Genomic DNA, 24,634 nt, shown 5'->3' on the forward strand with positions numbered 1-24,634 from the left:
GCGGGAGAGTCCAAGCCATCAAGACAGAAATGGACGCCGCGGCAGCAACAGCACGGCGGCAGTCGACATTTGCTGCGCAGCGGTGGGTTGCCCCTGTGGCTTGTGTGCGGGGAGGCTCTGCGAAAGGCTTCTCTTTTTACACGCGGAAGGCAGTGGCAACCCGTCTTCCGGCCTGAAGGGCAGAAAGAGCATACATATGACCACTTGGAGAAGTGACTGCGCCCCCCAGCGGCTTCAGACGCGCACCGACACGCCTGCCTGCGTGGCGGCTATGCGTGTGTATGGCCATTTCCGCTGTACGGCTCAAGAGACTCAGCAGCAATAGAGCATCCGAGTGGGGTCGCTCATCGCCCGCGCATGCATGCGGGGGCGCGGACAGACGCAGACGAGATATGATACACTGCAGCGGTACTCGGCGGCAAAAAATACACAGCAGCAGCAGCCACATGGCGAAAGGAAGAAGAAAGCGAGAGCAGCAGGCCTTTAGGGGACCGAGGAAAGAGAAACGCATGCAGCGTTTCAGAAAATTGCCTGTTGGCAGCGGGAGCACCAGAACCGCAAGCGCGAAGCAACAGCACAGCCGGCTACATTTGCCGAGGAATGTAGTCAGAGGGGGGTCGAACCCGGGCGAGTTTGCGCAGCTCGGCTGTTGAGACACCAGGGAAGTTGGAAGGCGCATTGCGCAGTAACGAGAGCAGAGGGGCAGGAGGGGACCAAGGAGCCTCCCTGCAGACACATCCGCACAGAAGAGGCACGGAAGCAGCGACTGTGACGGCATATGTCCAAGTATAGGCAAACCGATAAACACGCACACCTACCCACGCACACCTACCCACGCACACCTACCCACATACACATACACACACATACACATACGTACACATACATACACACATGCATACACTCATACACGGAGAGCGAACTACACTGAGGACGCGGCGTAATTCCTGTATAGAGCAACAGGAAAACAAGGAGGGATGCCGTTCAGTCCAAATTCTACAGGAGCGAGCAGCCCACAGCTCATAGCGGATTGAGCCGCTAGAACGGAGAGCAGGAGGAAGCAAGGCGACGAGAAGGGGCAGCAACAAAAATGCATCCCACCATCGACAAAGCATCAACGACAACGGGAAGTCAGCAGCACCGACAAAGCATCACCCTCAACAAAAAAAGAACAAAAGAGAGCACCAAGGAAAGAGCATGCACCAAGGAAAGAGCATGCAACATGCAGACAAGATAGATTCAGCGCACGGCACCGCACGGGACGGGAAAGGGGGAGGAGACGAATGACCACAGAGGGCTGCTACCGCGGATTTGGCATGCAATGTGACCGCGAAAACGCCTTCAGAAGGAAATCGAGAACACGGCGAGCTGCTAACCTCGGGAAGCAGGCGATCTTCCTTGCGCATGCAGCTTGGAGGAGCGAGAACCCCATGGCCAATGCAGTGGGTGCCTCAGACGGTTTTTGCAGCAGCCTGCGACGCCTCAGCGAGCAGTAAAAGCACGTCGCCGTGAAAGAAGGCGGATAGGGCGACTGCGCAAAGGAGCTGGCGAGAGACGTCGAGTCTCCAATGCAAGGCACAGGATGCAAACGCAAGCGATACAGGTGCCCAGGGAGGATGCCACCACGAAAAGGCGAGGAGCAGAAAGTCAGGAGCGCTTCTGAGCCGCACAACGGCAGGGGCAGAGTAAGGAAAAGACGAACTTGCACTCCAAAAGGGAGAGCCACGCCTGAAGGAGCAGCGCTCTGGGGGGAAGGGGACGGCCATTAAATGCAGCAGAGTCCTCTCGCATGTACACCTGCGAAAGGAGCGAAGCAACCCAAGGTGTAGAGCGTCACGAGGAGCCTTGATAGCAGCAGCAGCACCTCGCCTGAGAAACACTTGGCGGTGGGGGGACGCAAAGGGGTTCCTTTTCCGCTCAACTCACCCTGACGCGGTGCGCCATCCTCAAGCATTCCGCCGCACTCCTGTCGAAGCCTTGCCTCGCTGTGTCTGCGACTTCAAGTCCACCTGAGTCTCTGTCAGTCTCCTCCTCAGCAGGACGGGTAGGCAGAGCGGCGGCACAAGACGCACGCGTCAGGAGGAATTCCAGCAGCAACACGTGGGCTTCTAGGGGCAGTGCCACCCCCAGAGCCATCGCGTCGTCGTACAGCTGAGTTCACCATCCCACGCATGCAGACTGACTGGCTGGTCCCTGCGCGTGGCTGCGGAAGCCGTCGTCGCACCGGAGGGCGAAGCAGCAGCAACTGAAACGGCGGGAGAGGCTCACCGCAGCGCAGCGATCCAGGTGAACGCACTCGGGTGTCACTGCACTTCGCAGCATCAGCACGTAGCTGGCTGGGGAGACATGCAGCCTCCTGAAACACCGCAGCAGCAGCACATGCGCACGCAGCAACAGGCTGCAAACAGTTCGGCTGCCCCTGCTGCTGTGAGTCGCGCTGCTGCTGATGCTGCCGCACGGCGACTGGAAGAGCGAACTCCGGTCCAAGACGGGAAAGTTCGCCCTCTTCGAGCAAGAAAACAATCTGCTGTACCTCCCCCAGCGGCAAGCAGCAGCAACGCACCAGTCCTCTCTGAGGCAGGCAAAGAGACGGTTGGCTGCGGCAGTGTCTCGTCTTTCTATGGCATCCTCTAGGAGCGCGAAGAAAAGAGCGACAGAAGGTGGCGACGCCATCAGGAAGCGACTGCACTCAGCAACCTGCACATAAACCCCACAGAGCGCCGCGTAGGGGGCTAGAAACACGTGTTGCAGCAGCTGGCAATGATCGCTCAAGGCGCGCAAAAAGCAATGGCCTTCCACGCTTCGAGCAGACGCTGCTCCAGCAAAGGATTTCCCGAGCGAGCGCTATGCAGACGCTGCTCCGGCAACGCCAACAACGCAGCAGCACTTAGCCCGCAAAAAGCCTCAAGCAGCTAGCGGCATCGCAGACTCGAACGGGAGGGCAGGCAGCACAAAAGAGTGCTCACAGCACAGGCTTCCGCGTGCTGCCCGCAGAGTGCAGCAGCAGCCGCAAGTCTGTCGCTGAGCTCTCTGTTGCTGGGAAGCCGCCCAAAGTTGTTGAGGAGCTGGAAGCCTCGAAGAGCCGTCTGCCAATCTCTTCGAGATCGAACTAGCCGGAGCAGCACGAAGAAGCACTCGAGGGCACTCAGATCCTCTGAACGCCGCACAGCTGGGGAAGCAGCAGCTGCCGTTGCTGCCGTTGGTTCTGTTGGTTCTGTTGCGATGGAGGATACGCTGGGGTTAGCCCCTGCGGAGGAGGAACTACGCAGCCTCGGCTGCTCTCTGAGCTGCCGGTGGTTACGGGGATCCCACGCTTTCTGCAGAGATCGCTTTGCTGCTCTTCCGCCTCCCCGCTGCTGCTGCATGGGGAGCCAGGAAGCATGGTGTTCTTTGAAGCTTTCGTCTAGCCGCAACAGCAGCTGCTGCAGAAGGCCCCTTCGCTCCTCAGGCGACAGCTGCTGGAGGGCTTCCGGAGGTTTCTCCTGCTGCGGAGGCTGCTCGTGCGAGGCAGCGCGTCGAGCAGCTTCCGCATGCCGCGGCAGTCCCTGGTGCAGCAGCAGAGGAGCCCACTGCCTCTGCAGTCGCGCGACGCGGACAGACAGCCGCCCTTGCAGCGAAGGCGTAGCGTGCTGGTGCGGCTGTTGCTGGAAGAGCCGCCGAGGCGGCAGTGGGAGTCTCCGCTGCGGGTGCAGACACGGCTGCTGCGTCAGCCCTCTACGGAGCAGCATCTTATCTCTGCTGCATGCTGAATGATACCAGGGGTGGATCGAGGGTGAAGAGGGGGCGAAGCGCCGCGCGGCTCGGATCCCCTTGCGCCTCCCTAGAGGGGTGAAGCCGCCACTGGTTTTTCCCCGTCTTCTTTCGACTCCTCCTGCTCGTCCTCCAGAAATATGCGCGTCTTGATTTAAAAAGGCACCACTGCTGCGCGGGAGGCCCTCAATGGAGAACTCCGTGCTGAGCTGCCGCTGGGGCTGCATGCGGCCCCGAAGGACTTGAGGCGCCTGCCGCCGCCTTCGCCTCGCCTTTAAAACGCCTCTTCGCATGCCTTCAGCAAGGGAGGGCGGAGCACTACTCTAAAAAGACTGCGTGGTGTCGACACACAACCGCGCATGCATAGTCGCCCCCGCGAATTGGAGAGTTTACACCAGCGCGCCTACGTAGCAAGAAGACCTTCGAACGCCTCGCCAGTGCAATTTTGCATGTGTGTGTACGTGTGTGTGTGTGTATGTGTGTGTGTACGTGTGTGTGTGTATGTGTGTGTGTATGTGTGGGTTTTTGACTTTCGCGACTGCTTGCCATACATGGTGTAGCAGTAGCCATCTGTAGAAGAAGGCGTTGCCTCTTAAACCTCAAGGGCGTTGACTGCTAGGCTGTCCAGCGACTGGATGCACGAAGGTTCAAGTAGTTCTTTTTTGTGTCGAAAATGGATCCTTCTCTTGTGTAGAGAGGCTGCAAATGCCGTATGCGAAAGAGAGCGCCATGTAGGAGACACGGCAGAGGGCCCTCTCCTCTCTATTACATTTCTTTGGAAGGCTACTACACATAGCAGTGTGGATCGTGCCCCTCCAGGCTTGGGGAGTAAGGAACGTTGAGGGGACGCTGACAGCCCAGTGCTTTTTCTTCCTATTTCTGCAGCCAAGGCCGTACACGCGCTGCATGAGCACGCCGGTATCTCGCGCCCCTCAAAGCTCCTCCCCACCATGGGATCTCGTTCGATAGAGCGCCACAAGCTTCTGGCGTCTTGAGCATCTCAGATCTTCAGAACCCTCGTTTTTAGTGCACAGGGGGGGGGTTACCCTCGCTCGTAGTTAGTCCCGCGCAGACCGATGGATGCCCACGCTTTTACAGCTAAGGCCTACTGGCTCGCTTCGTAGGCGTGGCTCCTCAAGGTCCTCCCCTGTGCCTCCGTGCTTGCAGCGCCCGTTGCCTGCTAGAGGCGTTTGTAGAAGTTCTAAGCGCATCCGTAACCGTAGAACCCAGTAGCGCCCTTTTAGCAAAGTGGCATGCAAGACCATTTTGTGCAACCGACAGCCAGGACAGCTTTCGCGGGCTTCAAGGCCAGCCGTCCTGCAGGCGATGGCACCCCTGGGCTGCCACATTCTTCTTTTGTGGCGAGTCTACGGTCGGCGCAGGCTTGAGGCTCTCTCCTTCCTCATGAAGGCACCGCAACCAGGCCGTATGCCACAGACGGGTGTGCTACACTGCAGCAGTGAACTCTGCCCAGGTGCCCCTCGAACACTCCTCGTAAGGACCCGTAGTCCTGTGGCTCTACTAAGACAGTGCCTCCCACTCGGAGGAGTGCAGCAGCATCACGTCTGTGCGCGTGCTTGTACATTGGCTCGACTGCCGTTGAGGCTCTCTTTTAGCGTTTGCCCAAGCTTTTGAGGGCCGAGGCACGCACACTGCGGCAACAGGTTTTGCGACAGGAGTCACATCTGGTGAACACTCAGCTAATCGCGGGGCTGTTTGGCCGTTTGTGTGTTCTAATGGCTGCAGAGTAAGGTTAGTTCGATTTTGTGTTGTGCGAGAGGACGCTGTGTGCTCGAGCACTGAAAGCCGCAAAGAGCACTTCAGTGAGATGAGAGTCTCGAGTTCTCAGAGGACGCAGCGGCGCGCATCTTTGATGCCGCTTTCCTCCCTCCCTGTTGGAAGGTGAGGGCAAGATATAAGAGAGGGAGAAGGCATTATTTGCGTGGGGTCACTTGACAATTTCTTGTTCATGTTGGTACTGTCTTCCTGTAAGGGTTCTCCTTGTGGGGGCCCTAGGAGTCGCGTTGCTGCTACCCGCTGCCGCATCTTGAACCGCTGTCCCTTGAGGCGCACAGCTGTGATGAGGGCCAGAAATGAAGAAAGTATGGCAAGCCGCCAGGCGCGTATGCGGGGGAGTGCGATCATTTCTGGGGAGGAGGGATACAGAAGTGGGAAGGCACAACAAATCGCTTGGGTCCCCTCTGTTGCCTTAGTTTAGTTCAGTGGAAGCCCATAAATAGAATATTATTGGGGTTAGTTGTGCATGCAGGCTACTTGCACTGCACCGTAGTGTTAGGCAGCTGTCAAGACAACAGGCATTAACGTGGAATGCCCGTCGGCACGACGCATGCGTTGCTACCATGGCATAATAGGTGTTTACGCTGCTCGGAGAGTATTTCTATAGGGTCAACAGCACCCATGCATGCGAGCAACCACTCGCTTCTTCTGCCTCTCCTTCCCCGCCGGAACCCTGTGAAGCGGGGAGACGGCGAGGCGATTGGGGAGCCTGTTGGAAGTACACTTTTTTAAAAGGACCTTCTACCAAGCTTTTCGTTCAATTAGTACGTAGAGAAGTCTCCTTCGGGAAGTCCTAGAAGCAAAAACTCTGTAGCTACACTGCTTTCCGGCCCGAGGACCCTTCTCGTGGTGTTTGAATGCGGTCTGGTCTAACGTGTGTGCAGCTGTATGCGACTACGCCACAAGTAGCGGCAGCCTGACTTCATGTGCTCTTCTGCTTCCCCTTAGGCCTCAGGCCCTTCAAAACGGTTGGCGAAGTGCCGGATGCAGCCGCCGAGCAAGCCTACCTCTTCTTGGGTAACAAGCTGGAAGCCTTCCATCCCTTGAATGGCCAGTTACCTTCTTCCACTGCGGTCCTTTGTGAAGACTCAGGGCCGCATTTCACGCAGCTTTAGGCAGCCGATCACGCCTTGTGAACTCCGGTTCGCACAACTGCTGCCACTTCAGCAGCTGCTGTGGTTGCCGTGGTGTCTGTCGATCCTAGAGGGCGACCGCTCATGCTGCGGCGCACACGTACAGCCCGAAACTTCTTCCCACCCCCAGCCTTCCCTTGGCAGCTGCACGTATCCGTGAGATGCATGCGCCAAATCCACAGACCACTCGAGTTGGCAGCTCATCGGGGAGCTTCCTCCCTGAGCCGGGCCCCACACGGGAAGGGTTCTGGCCAAAGACCAACTCGCTAAAACGGGAATTTATGCCTTTTCTCCCTTTAGCAGTGCAAATCCACTGCACGAAGGAGGCGAAGTCGGACTCAGACAAGGAGGAGGGGCGGCAAACTGCACCACCCAGGGGTGGATGTACACCACGAATCCCGCTGCTGCGACTCCCTTCCGCCGCGGCCTCGCGGGTTGTCGCTCTGGCTCGGCGCAGTGTATAGGGTGTGCATCTTTTATGCGGAATTTTCTTGATCGAATATTTGTGCACGAATGAGGCGAAGGGGTGCTCCGAGGCGTGAGGGCCTCACGGACTGACCGTCGGTGCCTCTGGCCTCGTTGCCACCCCCCTCGGAGCTTTCTTCTGCAGTTTCGGCAGCTTTCCACGAGGTATTTGAATAGAACCTCGTTACTCTCTATTTGCTGCTGAACCCGCGACTCCTGTGCACGATTCTCCGTGCCTCTGAGGCTTGGAAGACCTCCGCCCACGCAGGGCATCACGCGACCTCCCGAGTCGCCTTCCTCCGCCCTCCTTCTGCCCCGCAAGAGCACGAGGCTGCGCTTTGTCGGAGAAGAGCTTCCCAGGCAGTGGTATTAGCGTGGCGGTTCCACCAAGTTCTGGGGCCCTCCAGGAGGAGGGCGCCTTGGGAGCCATGCACTAGACACCATGCAGCGTTTCTCCTCCGGCGCGCTCAAGAGGACGACCTTTGTGAGTCTCTCGAAGAGAGCAAACGGCAGCACCAGCTGCAGCTGCTGCTGCCGCGTGCGCCGCCGCAGCACAAGGCGCCGAGCACAATAAACCCCTCAGACACAGCGCGGAGGGAAGGCCTGCCTCTACAGGCGGCAGCGACGCAACAGCCCTTCCTTCCTTCGCAGGAAGACGGGGACGCCCTCCAGGCAGAGGCGTGATGCCAAAGGCTTTGGCAGTGCGGCGCTCCCTCTCCTCAGCGGCGTAGGCCAGTCAAGGGGCGCAAGGGGATGGCTGGAGTCCAGACTTTGTGGGGGGTTGTTGCGTGTTTACTCTTGCATGCAGACGACCACCTCGGGGGTGCAGGCAACTCTCCGCGGGAGGCAATGGGCGCCTTTTCGGCCCTAGAGGCCTCCGTAAACTACGACCATCTATCTGAGCAATCCGAACTCGCCCCCGAGGAGAGGTAAGGCGGCACGCAGTTTGGCTGCTGCGCCAGTCCTTGCGGCGCTTTCACAGCTGCGAGAAAGGGGGAAACAATCGGCTCGTGCTGCTCTTCTGTCGCTGCGCTTGCCGCTCGTTTTTGTCTTTTTTCTGCAGCCGCCTTGCCGGGGGGCACCACTAGGGGGCTGCCTCTCTGGCGAGCTGTTGCGGTGTGCCTTCCGCACCTCCTTTTTTCTGCCTCACCCGCTACGCCTGCTAGAAGCGGCCTCAAAAGATCTCTCCTGGATCGGACCGCTGCTCCTGCGTGTCTATTTGCGCTGCTGTACTGCAGAGTGGTGCGGGTGGAAGGGCATCGCCTCAACCTTCCCTGCGCTGTGCTGTTTGCTGCCCTTTCGATCCTCACGGGGGGCCTTTTTTTCCTTCTGGGCAGATGGAATCCCTTGAGGCGCTTCCGCTTTCTTTACAGCCCTTGTCCCTTCGGTGCAGCAACGCACGTTCTCATATCGACTGCAGGGGGGCAGTACGGGTTAGTCGCTGCTGTTATTGCTCTTTTTGCTGTTGCTGCTGTTATTGCTGTTGCTGCTGTTATTGCTGTTGCTGCTGTTGCTGCTGTTATTGCTGTTGCTGCTGTTATTGCTGTTGTTGCTGTTGCTGCTGTTATTGCTGTTGCTGCTGTTGCCACCGAATGGACACACACACAGTGCAGCGGCAAAGGCTGAAGGCTACGTCGTGCCTGCCGATGTGCATTGCTGCCGCAGTTTCGCGTCTCTGCAAAGACTGCCATTCTCTCCCGCGGCTCTGAAGGTCCTTCCGGAGGGGTGTGCCTTGTCGGCCACTGTCAGGCGTGGCAGGCGCTGCACCAGCGACGGCGGCAGCAGCAGCACGAGCAGCAGAAGCAGGAGCAGCACGAGCAGCAGAAGCAGCAGCACGAGCAGCAGAAGCAGGAGCAGCACGAGCAGCAGAAGCAATGGCAGGAGAAAGCGATCCCACAGAGCCAGCAGCAAGCCAATCGGCTCCTATGCAGTCGAGCAGGTGGATGGCGTGAAGGCGGCATGTGCTTCGTGCGGCTGCGAAGGCCCCGTAAAGTTCATGGCGCTTCTCTTCACCTTCAGACACATGAGATACCTCCTTGAAGAGTGCGTATGCTTGCGCTTTCCGTGTGGCTGCCTGCCCGTTCGCTGTGCGCCTCTAGGCTCTGTCGATCCTGCAGGCATCCGCTGAGTACGCGCTGTTGCCTACTGAGCCTGGCAGGCGTCAGGAGCGCTGCGAAACGCGTCCTCAGACTCGTCGCTCGAGCGCTCCGGCCAGCAGACACTGCGTGGAAGGCGTGAGCAGCAGCAGCAGCCGTGGCGCGTGCTGCAACACAAAGACACACACGACCAGGTGTTTTGGCTGTGCTGTTGCGGGCTTAGGTCGGATGTCGAGGCCTTTCACCCTGTGTGCTTTGACATCGCCTTGCCGCCCTCGCTGCTGCTGCACGCCTTGCAGCAGCACGCTGCCTGTCCGTGTTTGCTGCGGCAGCGGCAGCAAGTGTTTGGCTTAAGTGGTCTTCACGTTGCATGCCCTCCGCTGCTCTCTCTTTTCGCAGCCGAGGTCTTGCAGCCTTTTTATCTTTGTCAGGTTGCGGCCATCCTTTTGTGGGTAGCGGACGCGTACTATTCTTATGCGGCAGTCATTTCTTTGATTACCGCCGTTTCCACTATCGCGGATGTCTTGTCGCGCAGGTAAGGCGCCCGCTGCCACTGGCTTCCGCTTGCCGTCCGAGGTTCGAACCGTGTCTTGCTGCCCTTAGCGGCTGCTACGCGGGCGCTGAACCTGTTGGGTGCCCTCAGGCGAAGCCTTCTGCGCCTCAAGGAGGTGGCTGAGATGGTGTCTACAGTGGAGGTGCTTCGCCGCCTCCAGTGCCGCTCGAGCAGCAGCAGCAGTCGAAGACAGGACTGGAAGGGGCTGGAAAGGATGTCTGTCCCTTCTGATTCGCTGACTAATGGTGACCTGCTGCTGCTGAAGCCGGGCATGAGAGTTCCGTGCGACTTACTTCTCTTGCAAGGAACGGTGCGCTTGCGGAGCGGCAGGAGCTCCTATTGCCAAAGCTGTTGCTGCTCACGACGCCTGCTCTTCGTGGGAGAAGGTGTCTTGTTGGCGCTTTTCGGCGCGTGACGTTGTATGATGCGTTTGCAGCGCCTTCGCAGCAGCGGTGAGGGCAGGAGCGCGTCTGTGTTCTTTCGCAGGTTGTGCTGGACGAGCGGTCGCTGACGGGAGAGTGCTATCCGGTGCTGAAGGGGCCCTTGCCAGTTCATAACCAGAGCAACAACTGCATCTCTCTGGAGCAGGTATGTGGGGGCGTGCTGCTGGCCAGGAGTTTCGCGGAGAAACGGCTCTTCTCTGAGTGTGGGGAGGCCTCTGTGTTTCGGAAAGCCTCCCTCCATTAGCTGTAACCCTGCATGGAAAGTGCTTCTAGGTGCCCCTGTCTCCGCTTTTGGGCGATCTATGAGGCCTTCCTCACGCGCTGCATGCTTATCCGCGCTGCTGCTGCTGCTGCTGCCGAGCTTGCTGCAGGAGTCTGCGCACATGGTGTTTGCGGGAACCCTCGTGCTGGCCTCAACGGGAGGTGCCGAGACGCAGGACGGCGTGGGAACAGAAGGTGAGAAGGCCTTGCCCTGATATTGTCTAAGAGCGCTCAGTGCTGAGGCGGCAGCAGGCCGGCTGGGAAGGCAGGGGAGAAGGGAAGGAGGGCATACGGGCATGCGAGGAGAAGGCAGAGTAGCCATGGGCTAGGGGAGTCTCTCGCGCACTGCATGGGTCAGGAGAGGACGGGGGAAGGGAGATATGGGAGTAGTAGGGGAGACTCCAAATAAGGGGCTGCAGGGCGTGCGCTGCTGCACTGACGAGGGCAACAGCTGATTGCATGCACGCAAACAGGATGGGTGTTCGACTGGCTTCCAGCTGCAATGGCAGGGAGCCAACTGGGCGATGGCAGAAGCGCACACACGCAGAATTTCCCGCCATAAAGGCAAACTAACTGAGGCATGAGGAAGCAGCATGCAAAATGCAGGGTTTCTCCTTTGAATCCTCCCCTCGCCTCGGTATGTTGTCTGCACGCATGTGAGCATGTGTTCGCTGTTGCTTTTGAGCCTAGTATTGCCGTTGCCCTTTTGCTGCAGAGAACAGCCGGCTTGCCGTGGGCGCGGTCTGCCGTGTGGGCTTTGCCACTGCACAAGGGGAAACCGTTCGTTCACTGCTTTTCCCGTCGGCACCTAGGATGGACTTTGATGGCGGTAGGCTTAAAAGTATATGTGCACATGCAATCACTCACAGTCTGAAGCAGCCTGCGTAGTTGCATAGTATACCTAGCGGGGGTCTGTCTGTGTGTCGGTCGTGTCCTCTGTGTCCCCATGCCTTTTTGTTGCCTCCCTGCCTTCTTTTGTCTGCTGCTGCCATACGTTTGGCTCTCAGAGTCTTTATCCTTTCTTTTGGCATTGGCAGCCTTGACTGGCTTGGCAGCCTCCTATACTGCCTTCAAGTTTTACAGCAGGAACGTATCTTTTGAGAGTGGCTTTATGCTCATTGCTGATCTTTTCACGGACGCTCTACCGCCCGCACTGAGAGCGACGCTCAGCGTTTCTCTAACCTCCGCTGCTGCACGGTATGTGTCCTACGGATCTGCTGCTACTACTGCCCCCGATGATGGTGCTGTTATTGCTTGGCCTTTTCTTCTTCTCCGCTGTACCCCTCATTCTAGAGCTTTGTGGCATTTAGCCGTCTCCTACTTTCTCTCGAGTCTACCCATTGACTCAGAGGCCTCATATTGCTTTGCCTCTGGACTTTGTTCCTGCCTGGAGAGTGCTCTTGCGAACGCCCCTCCATCCTGAGCGACTCCCCGCGTGCTGTCTCTTGTTTCCTCAGCATTGCGTCCTCGTACGGCATATCAGTTCTATCCCCCGGCCGCCTCAACACCTGCGGCTTCGTGCGCTGCGTCTGCTTTGATAAGACGGGAACCCTTACTGAGGAGGGGGTTTCTCTCCTGGGCTGCCTGCCTGCTTGCCACTGCAGCAAGCGCAGCAAGGGCAGCCGCTGTATAAACGACCAACAAAAGGCGCCTGTCCCCAATGCAGGAGCAGATGCGCATGGAGAGCATGCTCTACTGCCTCCGTACGCACTGGAGGCGTGCAGCAGCAGCAGCTGCTCCTCCTGCTGCTCCTGCCGCGTGCATTTACTACAGTGTATCTCTTGCTGCTCCTCTCTAGCAAATGTTGGTGGGCGCATAGCCGGAGATCCTCTAGAGGCGTGCTTGCTGGCCGCCTCCGGATGGCGCCTGCTGGACGGTGCCGCTGCTGCTGCAAGAACGGAAGTGGAGTGCCGAGGAAGTACAGCGGACGCTTTCACGCTGCTGAAGCGAAAGCTTAGGGGCGCAGCAGCTGCCAAGGCTTCGACCTTCGTCTTCCCACAGCATCGACAAGAGGAAACGAGCATATCGGAGATTGAAGAGGTATTTCTGTCTACGATGGTGTTGTGGTATTCCCGAAATTGTTGTTGGGGTGTCTTTCCACCGCCCTCGCTGCTCGCAGGGTCGCTGCGGGGACTGCAGGGCATGGCGGTATGAGACGCCGGCATTTTATTGTGGCACGTTTGCAGGATCGGTGCATTTGCGTGTTGCGGCGATTCCTCTTTTGCTCCGTCGAGATGCGGATGTCAGTTGTAGCCCTCCAGATGGGAACGCAACAAGTATTCGTGAGCGATCCAGGGAGGGAGAAGGGTGCATGGCTTTCTATCATCGAGCTCTCTAGCGTGATGTTTATTTTTAGTCAGTGATCTATTTGTCTATTTGTCTTTCTAGTCAGAGAAACATTCTCATGACGTGCAGGCAGGGGCTGCTAGAGGCACAGCGAAGGCGAATGAATGACTGCGCACGGGGGGAGCACCAGAGTGTAAAATCGTAGAGGCCAAGGAAGGGAAGTAGACCAGGACCGCCATGTATCTTGGCGAGAGCACTCTAAGCGGAAATGCAAGTGAAAATCTGACTGTGAAATTTTTATTTTGCTGACGATTCGGTGCCTGCAGATTTACTCAAAGGGGAGCCCTGAGAGTATATTGCCACTTTGTAAGGGCGAATCTGTCCTTCCTGGGACCGAGAAGCGCATCACCACCTTTGCAGCTTCCGGATACAGGTGCGCTTGCTGAGCTTGTGACTGCTGTTGCGGCTTTTGCTGTTGCTGCTGCTCCTTCTTAGGGGTGGAAGCACTGCTGCTGTGCCTTTCTTTGTCCCTGTTCCTCTTCCCCGAACGCCTGTCGCTGGGCATGTGTAGGAGTAGGGCAGGAGCGTGGGCTCATCGAGCGACCGGCTTTTCTGCAGTCTTGCATGGCCGCTTCTGTGGGCTGAAGGTCATGCGTTCAATTCGCCAGCCAGACTTGTCATGGTACATGACACCGGGCATGCTTGCGTCTCTGCGTTCCCCCTTGCCTCTGTGTGGTCAGGGTGTTGGCTGCAGCATGGCGTCCTTTAGCTCAAGGCGAATGTTGGGAGACCTTACGCCGTCATCAGGCCGAGCACAACCTGTACTTCTTGGGGCTTCTCATCTTTGTGAATGAGCTCAAGCCTGAAGCGAGGCAGACCATTGCTGCGCTGGACGAAGCGCGGCTGGATATCCGAATGCTTACGGGAGACTCCTTGCACACCGCAATAGGCGTCGCATCAGAATGCGGTATTTTGGATAGTCATGAAAACGCCGCTGGCCGCGCAGTCTGCCGCTGCTGCTACTCCGTAACAGCCGAAGAGACTCTTAAAAGAAAGGGAGGAGAATCGGCGGGTGCAACCGCGTATGACACACAGGGTACTGGCTCGCGACGTTCCTCCACCGACGAAGAACAAACGGGGCCTCATGCGGAGCGTCTGAGGCGGCAGCAAGTACAGCAACAGTTAAAGTGCCTCCCCTCAACCCACCGGTAAATTCTGTAGTCCAATCTTTCGAAGTGGCGTTCGCTGCGCTTGCTCCTTGTGTGACGCGTCTGACGGCATCCCGCGCATGCACTCCGAGACACACACACCTGAAGATGTGCAGGGGCTTTAGCACGCGCAGCAGGGGTGTCTGGCTAATGCCTCCTGCTTTTGCTTGTTTGCCCGCATCTGTCTTGCTGCTTCCGTTCCTCCAGCTGGCGCTGCTCGGATTACGCTCAGGGCTGTGGCTGCTGTGGCTGCTGTTGCAGAGCGCTGATATTGGGAGAGGTATGTTCCCGCCATGAAGATGCTGTGGGACGTAGAGAGTTTCTTGTCTGGTCGCTGCTGCTGTTGCCGCGGAGGTCTGGCAGCCAGCAGCACAGAAACCCGCAGCAGAGAGAGAAGCAACAGCAAGATAAGGCTGCAGGTGGCCTACAGCCACTGGTTTCCCTGGATATTCGCGTGTTACTGGCCTTGCTACCAGATTCTCGACGCGCTGTCTTGGTCCTTACCGGTAGGCAGCAGCTGCATATATATCTTTATGTTTATGTTCATTCATGTATGCACAGCGCCTTCCATTTCAAGCTATGGATCCGTTCTGCGCATGCCGCTTCCTTCTTTCTCTGGTTGCGTGCCTACCCATCTGTCTCTGAAGGTAGATCTCTTTCGCTCTCCAGCTCGAAGGAAGGCATGTTTGTGAGCTTTTGTTGCTCTTTGTCTTTCAGCTCGGGCTTTCCGCCATCTCTCGCGCCTGCACATGTTACTGGGGCTGCCTTTCTCGGAGCGCTGTGCGGAGATTGTGCAGCAAGTCCTTGCAAAGCACCAGCATCAGATGCAGGCACTACAGCAACATCAACAGCAGCAGCAGGAAACGGAGGATGGGGAACACGAGAGGCACTCTACCTCTACCCGCTGTGATGTGGGATCTCCGTTGCTGCAGCTACTGCGCCCTTCTCTTTTTGAGCCCGAAACAGAGGATGCGCGAAAGCAGCAGCAGCAGCAGCGGACGGCAGTTCATGCTGAAAAGCTAAGAGATACCGTAGAAGACTTACTCTTTCAAACCCCTCTGCTGTTGCAGTTGCTGCCGCAGCAGCAGGGGGAAGCAGACGTGGTCCAGCAGCAGCAACAACAGGCATGCTGCATCAACATTCGCCCGTGGATAAGCGCGGAAGCCGTGAGCAGGTCGCCTAGAGGGGAGGCCCTTCAACAGCAGCAAGACGAGGAACTGCTGCAGCAGGAAGCAAACGATGCAGTGCAGCAGCACCTAGGGGATCTGCAGCAGCAGCACCCAGGAGAATTGCTGCTGCCAAGTGCAGCAGCACATGCATCCCTCTCCAGAGTAGACAGAATGCAAGAGCTGCTGCAGCAGTCTGAATGCCACAGGGCCGAACAAACAGAAGCAGCAGCTAGCGAAGAAATCCCTGGTAGCACCTCCACTGTCCGCCCAGGGGCCTTTCAGCGACTCCTTACGCAATTTATTGGCGTATTCAGGCCCGCACGACACAGCCGCATTGCTCCTTCCCCGTGGAGGTCGCCTGCACTCGTTGCCACTTCTGTAAGCACGGCTGTCCGCTGCCACGACCAGCCTAGCAGCAGCAGCAATTGGGCTATGGCGCACATGCGAGCCTTTACCAGCCGGCTTGCGTTGACTCGTGAGGCATCTTTAGAGGTGTCAGAGTCTCTGCATGAACCTCTTCTGCCGCCTAAAAAGCAGCAGCGGACAAGGCCACAGCAGACGCATCAAGAGATGTACCCGCAGACACAGCAGCATCAGACACAGCAGCATCAGACACAGCAGCATCAGACACAGCAGCATCAGACACAGCAGCATCAGACACAGCAGCATCAGACACAGCAGCAGCAGATACAGCAGCATCATATACAGCAGCATCAGATACAGCAGTATCATATACAGCAGCAGCAGATACAGCAGTATCATATACAGCAGCAGCAGATACAGCAGCATCAGATACAGCAGCATCAGACCCAGCCAAGCCTTGGGCATTTCGCGGGGGGGCCTCTTGTTGCCATGGAGAACCTGGGAGATCTGCTGCACCATGAGAATTGTGTGCGAGCACTTGAAGGGATGGTTCTTACATTTACACTCAGCCGTTGCTGCAGCAGTTGCAGCTGCGAGAGCCAGCCTCCTGAAGTCTTGGAAGCTCCAAGAGACAGCTGTTCCCCTGCAGTTCAACAAGAAGGTGGTTGCACCGGCAGTGCCAGCAGCACCAGCTACAATAACAGCAGCTGCTGCTGCAACACACAGAACAGCGCCAACAGCGGGGGGAGCTGTGCGAGCAGCCACGGCTCCAGCTGCTCCGGCTGCAAGGCGGGAGGAGCTCTGCAGCACTTTAGAATGTCTGTTTACGAATTTGCTTTGCGAAGGACAGCGCTCCTCTGCAGAGCGAACTCTCAGGTAAGGACTGGGATTTGTTGGAATATCTGCCTTTGGCATGCCTCCCCCACTAGGGAGGTTCGCCGTCTCCCCGCCTCTACCCTGCGTGCGGGTATGCGTCTGCTGGTAGCGTCAGCAGCAAAAGTGGTGCACTGGTCATGTTGCTTGCATCGCGGGAGAACCCGCGTTTGCAACCAGTCTACGTCGCGTGCAGCTGCATGCACAAATTTTGGGCAGCGCGCACAGTTACAAAGAAATGGTTTAGGGAGTGCTAGCGAGCTTGCTTGCTGTCGATCTGCTGCTCAGGATAAGGGCGACTTTTTAGCAGCCCTGCAGCAGTTGCCCTCCTGTCCCTTTGTGGGGATGATTGGAGATGGGACAAACGATCTCGTGGCAATCAAAAAGGCAGATATGGGAGTAAGAGCACCAGCGGCAGCACTACCCGTATCAGAAACACAAAGCAATTTGGGGGCAGGGAAGGATGCAGTCTCTTGTTCGCCCGTGTGTTGGCTTTCTGTAGCTCCGCGGTTAGCGCCCTTGAAAGGCTCTGCGGTCTGTTATGTTTCCCCCTGGTGCTCAGGTGTCCCTCTCTTCCCCCTATGAGACGTCTATCCCTTCCCCGGCAAAGGATGCACAGGGTGCAATACGGCAGCCATCTGAGGCTGCAGCGGGCGCGGGCGCCTCTCTCGCCGCGTACTTCACAATTCCAAAGCTCTCCGGCTGCGTCGAACTTCTGCGAGAGGGCCGCTGTGTACTGCAGAATAGCATCAATACCGTTCTTTTTATAACACTCTATTCCTTGATCCAGCTGACTTCGGTTGTGTGTCTGTATCAGCTTGGAGGGAATCTCAGCGATGCACAGGTGAGCGTAAGAGCCTGCCTTTGCGCGCATTCAGGCTGCCTCAGGGGTTCAGGCTTCCTATTGCAATTTCTAGTGGTGCATCTTCATATTGCCGCCAACGACTGCCGCCATTTTTCGAGGCGATCTTCGCAGCGGGGCAGCAGAAGCCGGAGGGTTTCCCCGCACATGCCTTCCTCTTAACTGTTTGCTATGCGCGCAGTACATGTGGATAGACTTGCTAACCATCATGCCGCTCTCGCTCTTTCTTTCTCAAACAGAGGCCCCGCAGCGCCTTTCGCCCTTCTCCCCGCCATCCAGTCTCTTTGCACGGCCTGTAATCGTTTCCGTGGTTGGACAAGTATGCATCGATGACTCGATGACCGCCTCCTTGTGCCGCCTTCGGTCTCTTCACAGGGCCGCTTTTACTTCCATTTACTCACCATCCTCTCTGCCGTCGCCTTTATTCTTCGCAGTTACCACCTTGCTCCCGCCCTATGGTCTTGTCTCTGTCACTGCTCCGTCTGTCATGACGCTTTCCTGTTGCGCTGCTTGCGCGCCTGTGTCACCTCTCCACCGTTTCTTCTTGTCACTCGCGGCTTCTTCAAGCCTGCCTCTCTGCATGCACGCATTCCTTCATGTCCGTGGTGCAGTGGTTGATACTAAGGGCGCTGCTGTTGCCAGTGGTGGTGTGGCGGTGCTACCGCAGGGGGTAATCCAGGTGGCCTTCCAGCTCATCGCGCTGTTCCTCTGCATGCCGCATGCGTACCTGAAGCATTCGGACGGTTAGTGTGCACTCCCTTGTGCTGCTCTTGCTGCCGGTGCTTCCGATGCTGCGGTTGCAGGAGCAGCAACTTCTGCCTTGGCGTACAGCTAGTGGGACTCTTGGCAACATGAGCAGCATTAGATGCTGGCAGCCTCCGCGGGCATCCATTATCCCTCGCATCCTGCGTTTGTTCGCATGCGCGTCTCGGTGTGCTTCTGCACAGGCCTGTCCTGCGCAGCGAACAGTTCGCTGTTTTTAATTACCGCCTTACAGTACCTTTATGTTTGCGCCGCACTGGGCAACTCGGGACTGCAGTGGCGCGAAGGTAGCATTGTTTTCGCTTGATTCTGCTCGCGGTAGTGCTGGCGTGTTGCTACTCCTGAAGTGGAGGAAGAACCAGTCATGCCCCACACTGCAGCCGTTTGGCGCCTGCCTGCCGCTGCTGTTTGCTGCTGCAGGTCTAACGAAAAACCGTCGATGTGTCTTGTATATGGCCCTCCTTGGCGGGCTTTGCTTCTCCTTCTTGCTTCATCCTCCCGGCAGTCCATGGAGTCCCTCTGACTTACGGGCATCCCCAGAGGCAGGGGCAGCAGTAGCAGACCCGGCGCACGAGGCAGCATCTGGGAATCTTGTTTTTTCAATGTTTTCGCACATCGCCTGGGCCCTTTGGGGGGGCTTCGAAAATGCGAGGAAGCTTCTTTTCCACTGGCTGGGGTTGGTACCTCTACGGTCGCAACTGCGGCGGCAGCTGTTGCTTCTTTCTGCGTGCAATTTGCTGTGTACGCTTGCCTACGAGGTCTTCGCCGTTCGTCCCTCTCTCTTGGCGTATGTGCGAAAGAGAGAAGAGGCAGGAGGCAGTGCAGCGCAAGTACCGAAAACACAAAAGGCCTGCGCCCTCCGCATCCTCCTGCCCACATAGCACGCGCATGCTCACCCTTCAGAGGGCGATCCTTGTGCTTTGGCCTCTTGAAACAGACTGTGTAGAGCAGGAATGTGTGTGGGCGGTGGGCAATGCGTGATGGGCGCGTTTAGGGGCGCTCCCTCATTATGGACCCTCATCGAGGGCCCTTGACACGCATTTACCTGAGACACGACCTACGCACGATTTGGGGCCCTTAGGCTCACGCAACGCGCCTTCAGGTCCTGGAGAAAGGCGCAGCGAGGCCACACTTCCTTTTAGAAGGCCGTCCGTGTGAGGCAGGCCGTTGGTTGTGGCTGGATGTGCAGCAACCTACATTTTTGCATGCGGTTAAGAGCCCGTAGGGTATCATGCTGCCGCACAACTTAGACTTATGTAAGCATATGGAAGTTCCTAAATGCGCCTCAGGAAATGCCTAGGCACTCCCACTGCCCTCTGATCTCGCAGTCATGTGCACGTCTTGTTGGTCACTGGTAAGCAGGTTTCTGTTGGATTTTCGATTTGTGAGAGGAGATACGTCACTCACTTTAACCTCCCATCCATAAGGTTTTTATCCTTCTTGATGCGGAGGCCTCGAGAGGGCAGCAGAGACATCTGAGCACGAGAGTGGGGTAGGAAGAACGAAGGCTACATGGGGGGAGCAGGAGGACCAACACACCGAGCCCCACTGCTAGTCAACAACACACCATCGCCGGAATTGCAGAGGCCGTACTACTGCATCCTGTTAACGTACGTCCCCACTGCTTCCATCAGGCTGTTTCACGTGAGTCATTGCGCAGCTTCCACCCAAAAATCGGAGTCATTCAAATCCTGCACGTACATGTTCGGGGTTCAATACTCTATGGCAATGCTTACTTCTGAACCACCCCTAGCAAAGTGCAGGCTTCGTGTTAGCTGTTGAACCTTGTTTCAAAAGGTCACTGCACCATCAATTAGAGGTGTTCAGCCGAATGAGGGCAAGTGACACTCAACACAAGGGCCCTGCCCACGGAGTGCGTGTACTTGCACCTGAATGTAGAAAAAGTGTAGCTACTCAGGGGTGAGGGGTCTACGTAGAGCAGAGCATTTGGATGTTAAATGCATTTGGTTGCAAACAACGACATATTTAGGATCGGCACAAGGGCACTTCAGCCAAAAAGTACCAAGTCGAATAGCAGCATGTTCGCGGTTGTGTTCGTTTCTCCATATGATGGCTTGAGGGCCCCTACTGGACCTCAGAAAACCCTTTGCACCTCGACCGCAGCACTGAGGCTTTTACACTGGGTCGGTGATAATTGACCTCATGAAGGCGGCCTCCCTTTTAATGCCTTTGAGAGCCCCGAGATTTGAAGGCATCATTGGTTTTGGATGTGCTGTGCTCGCCTTCGCTAGTTTATATGAGCTGTGCAACACTGTCCTTGTTTCTATTTGACGCTAAATATGCCCCAGCTCGGACTCTCGTGTAAGTCATCTTGACCACAACCCACCGATGAAACATCGCGGGTAGTGCCGGTGTGGAAGGATGGCGGCTCTTGAAGTTTAGCGACTCCCGCGCAGCCCATCTTCATCATTAGATAGCAAGTACATATGCCTAAGTGAGTTGCTTGTTGGGGCTTTGTTGGAGGACTTAATTGGCATGCTACAGAACCCGTAGCTAGCAAGTATTCGGTGCGTGGTCAAGGTAATGGCATGGCTCTTTCGACAGCTGAGACCTACGTTTAGTTTGGAGCCTCCCGAGGCCTTGGAATGCATATACTATCCATAAAGTAAAATGCTCATGTTGTACAAGCATCAGACAGCTCACCACACGTTGCTTCAAATAGGGGAGCAGAGTGAGCAGTGTACACGCAGAGAAGGGGTAGGGGGGCTCAACTAAACGAAAGACGAAAAAGAGATACGTCCTTGTTTTCCTTTTAATCTGTATAACAGAAAGAGTGAGAGTCTACACTGAGAGAGAAAATCACCGGAGGCAGCAGCGAGACGCAGGGGGTGCGCATCTGGGAGCTGGGGGTTGGCCAGCATGGGCTGTGTTCCTTCCAAAATAAAGCGAGGACACCAAGATACACAAAAAAATAATGATACTGACGATAAAATAGAGGGAGTTATTCATAAAATAGCGACTTTTGTGACGGAATACGCTTCAGTCGCTCCCTCTCCCACCAGCGAGCATTCCCCGAGTGAGAGCCATCGAGAGTTGCAATGCCGCTCTCTATGTTCCCGCAAGATTCATTCGTGTTGGTATCCTTTTCGGGTGTTCTTCATTTCCTTCTCTCGTTTTGAGGCTCACTGAGTCTCGTATTCATGTTTCTAAGTCTGATTCGCAGCTCGCTGCCCTCTGCCCCCCTCTCGTTAGCAAATCGCTCTTGTTCCTCTCCCGAGCCGCATGAGTATGCGTCCTCATCATTTTTGATGGCTTTGTCGTTAGTATTTCTGTAGGATTCCATTTGTACATCTGCATACTTACTTTTTGCGGTATTTGAAACCTCAAACCGTCCTTTCTCATCATGTCATTACAGCAGGATGCTGCATAGGGGAGGTTTATGACCAATGGAGAGCTTGTGGGAGCCATACATTATAGGGCCATCTCGAGGGGATTCCGTACCTTTCTTTGCCTTTTAGAAGCGTACTTAGATTAACGTTTACTGTCTCCTCCCCTATTTGGGCTGCTGTTTCCTTTCCCGTTGTGGCGCACACGCTTTCTCTGTAGGGAAAAGTGCGTGCCAGAGGGAGAGGGAGCGACGGCAGAGCGGACAGCAGAACAGCAAACAACGAGCGGTGATTGCTGCAGCAATAATCCACTGTTGGATGCCAACGCAGGTAGCAGCATTGTCCTGGCTTTCCATTTGCTCTCCGAGAACCTAGGTCGTTGAGCTCCCACAGCAGCTCTTGCGGCTGCTGTTTCCTCCGCGTTGATCCAAGCGTTTTCTTTCATAGAAGTTTTCGTTCTTTCAGCTGCTCACACTTGCACAGCCTTTAGGATCCTCGTAAGGTTGCTTAGCGCAATTGGTCCGACTGTTTACGTCGGCAAGCGAGCTTCAGGAGAATCACATGGGAGGAGAGGAGGGAGGAAGACCTTGCTTCTGCCACATTTAACGTCTCCTTAGGAAAAAAGAGAGGCAGATTGGGAAGTTCTCCCAGCCAGCAGCGCGAGGCCCCACCGCGGCCCATTTGAGTCAGCGTGTAAGCTGCTATGTCAGCGACTTTCTGAAAGGAGAGTTATCCATTATCTCCGGCATAAAATTCACTTACTGCAAGGGAGAAGAGGGCCGTGCCTTCCTATTTGTCTGTTCTACTCTTCATTTGTCTACACATTCTTTGTCCTGCCCCCTTCTTCAGCCCTCAAAGGAGGCAGAGGAGGCAGCAGCAAGGCTCCTAAAGAGCGAGAAACGGCGATAAAGGGCGATCACTGGCAGGAGACTGTTGATTTGCTCCTACTGATTATTTAATAGGAAGTTCCTACATTGTCCACGTATGGTATTTGTGCCGGCGGTGATCGCCTAAACATGGTCAGCCAGCAGGCAAAATTCAACGCGCATCCTGCCCACTGGGAGGCTGATGCTTCACGGCCTGAGGATATAGAGGAGCCTCCCACGCCCCGGCACCCCATGCTGATACAGTCTCCTCGAGCGTGTGCCAGTAGTTCCGTCAGCAACAACATGCACGGCAGCAACACCAGTATGATCGCATCCAATGGAGTGGATGGGAACAGAAAGGAAGCAGTCACGGAAGGAGTGGCTGCAGGAGAAGAAGATTCACCATGGGATAATGGCATACCGAATGACTCCGGGTGTCCGTACAGTCCCGAGGCGCTCGCAGAGCTTGGCATCTCGTATTCGATGCTCTATCCAACTCTGGAACCCCATGATTACTCCACCAGGGTGAGGATAACATTTGTAGATTTATGGATCTTGATAGACGGCGAGGTATTCCTCTGATTCTGCATTTATCTCCCCTGGGCCGCTCGATTTCTGGCGTACGAGTACGTGTGTGCGGGTTATCGGTTTTGTCTGTGGCTCGATGAGGGCTGCTTGTTTACTTCTCTCCCGTGTGTTTCCTCCTCCCTAACAATCTTCCCGTTTTACTACTCGAAATACTCATGCAATGTACGTGCTTTCAGGAGGTGCACAGGTGGTCACGCCGCATGCTGACACCCGAGGAATTTCGAGTGCTGAAGAACGCCGCCTTCAGAGTCGAGCCAGAAACGCTTCCAAAGAGCGAGCTTACTGGCTTATATTTCAATAGGCATCGCCCCTGTTGGTCTGTTGATTACTACAGCAGGCAGCGCAAGCGAAAGACGATAGATTTTTTTGTTCCGGTACGAGAGTGTACTACAGCGCACAGACCTGGGGGGAGGGGGGGAATCCATAATTTTTCAGTGTCGTAGCGTTAGTTTGGGATGCTTTCTCTGGCTGTTGCTTGCACTCCTTTTCTGCACTGCACAGAGGTCCTGTCTCGCGTCTGCACGTTGCATGCACATCTTTCCTCTCATGAGCAAGCGTGGCAACCAACAACGGGGGAGGTGCCATACAAGAGTGTGGGTGCCACTGCGCAGTTCATCTCTTGCTGCGTCGCTTGTTGCTTGTTGCGTTTCAGGACGCCAAGCGGTCAACGCTGGCTCTAGTGCTGAAGTGTGCCTCTGCATGCCGCCTTGTTCTCCCCCGCCGTTTCGAAGACGTTCCTTCGTGGATCCCCGAGCCAGATGAATCCACGGGGGGCCTCCCGTACAGGGGGGGCCCTTCCTTTCTTAACCCCGCAGTACTCAAGTGGGTACTTTTAAACAGACCCCGGACAGACGCAGCCTTACCAAGCGCTGAGCCCAAGAGGTCGAACCTCACCAGAGCCATCCGTGGTAAGGCGTGTATAGGCTGTGTGTGGAGGGCGGGGTGTGGAGGAAGGGAGGAGCAGGAGGAAGGGAGGAGGAGGGGAGCAGCAGGAGGAAGGGAGGAGGAGGGGAGTAGCAGGAGGAAGGGAGTAGCAGGAGGCAGTAGGCGGAGGAAGGCTTTCGTCTGTCTTTTAAAGCAGCGCAGCAGTCGAATGGCGGAAGGGGGAGGGTGCAGGGTGGTTCGAAATTTACACGCCTCCTAGACGAACTACGTTGCCGTGTGTGAACTTGTTGTGTGTTCAGAAACGAAGGGGAAGGTTGTCTATTCGTCCTTGGAGCTCACTCCCAAGTACTCAGCAGCAGGAGCAAAAGGAGCCAGCGTCGTGGCAACAGCAACAGCAGCAACACCGCGCAGCCCCTTGGCTGTCTCCCCCGCTCTCACGTGCGACAGCTGCACAGACAGCCGTTTGGGAGCCTCCCCTTCGCTTGCGATCTCTCCGGAAAGTCAGTCCCCCGTCCACGGGAGCAGCCACTTCGGGGGAGGAACGGAGGAAAGCTTGTGCCTTCCCGAACGTCTGGTGACGAATGAGCAGTCGCAGCTAGAGCACCAGTATTCCGTTCAGCTGCACCCGCAGCACTTGCTCTACCATAGCCTCCCTCCTCACTATCCTCAATACGAGCAGCAGCTGCAAGGGGGAGGCGCGTGTTTCCGCAACGACCACTACTTGCATCCGCAAACGTTATTACCCCCCCCGTCAGCAAATAGAGGGGCTCTAGTGCACCACCAAGGCTCAGGCTACTGCGTGGGCAGTGGAGAGGCTTTGGCTGCGGAGCAGCCGCATCTGCAGAGGCAGATGCAGCACGAGGCAGCGCCTCAAAGGGGGAGCCTAATACAACTCTCGGGCGTGTGGAAAACTGCTATCCCTCCCAA

General features: G+C 56.4%; 3 protein-coding genes across 3 annotated transcripts; 2 read left to right on the forward strand and 1 right to left on the reverse strand.

Annotated features, from left to right (window-relative positions):
- Window positions 1-3,444: 3,444 nt before the first annotated feature.
- Window positions 3,445-6,766, reverse strand: LOC113146710 (ice-structuring glycoprotein-like). Its single transcript, XM_026334888.1, has 2 exons — window positions 6,677-6,766; window positions 3,445-3,714 (listed from the first exon to the last, which is right to left on the reverse strand). The coding sequence occupies exons 1-2, from the start codon at window positions 6,764-6,766 to the stop codon at window positions 3,445-3,447; spliced, it is 360 nt and encodes a 119-aa protein (XP_026190673.1).
- A 3,242-nt stretch (window positions 6,767-10,008) lies between these two features.
- On the forward strand, window positions 10,009-15,764 carry LOC34618680 (the record flags this gene model as incomplete). The annotated part of the gene is made up of 11 exons (XM_026334889.1): window positions 10,009-10,104; window positions 10,281-10,382; window positions 10,609-10,693; window positions 11,506-11,695; window positions 11,956-12,098; window positions 12,129-12,538; window positions 12,685-12,780; window positions 13,111-13,217; window positions 13,525-13,992; window positions 14,254-14,498; window positions 14,710-15,764. Coding segments are annotated over exons 1-11 (2,997 nt in total), but the record flags the coding sequence as incomplete, so codon positions are not given.
- Window positions 15,765-15,823: 59 nt separating this feature from the next.
- On the forward strand, window positions 15,824-23,265 carry LOC113146711 (the record flags this gene model as incomplete). Its single annotated transcript, XM_026334890.1, has 4 exons — window positions 15,824-15,886; window positions 19,240-19,247; window positions 22,681-22,759; window positions 22,999-23,265. Coding segments are annotated over 4 exons (417 nt in total), but the record flags the coding sequence as incomplete, so codon positions are not given.
- Between the last annotated feature and the right edge of the window lie 1,369 nt (window positions 23,266-24,634).

Source organism: Cyclospora cayetanensis, unplaced genomic scaffold (assembly GCF_002999335.1).
Source record: "Cyclospora cayetanensis isolate NF1_C8 unplaced genomic scaffold, CcayRef3 CcayRef3_contig_52, whole genome shotgun sequence".
In the NCBI taxonomy this organism is placed as follows: domain Eukaryota; phylum Apicomplexa; class Conoidasida; order Eucoccidiorida; family Eimeriidae; genus Cyclospora; species Cyclospora cayetanensis.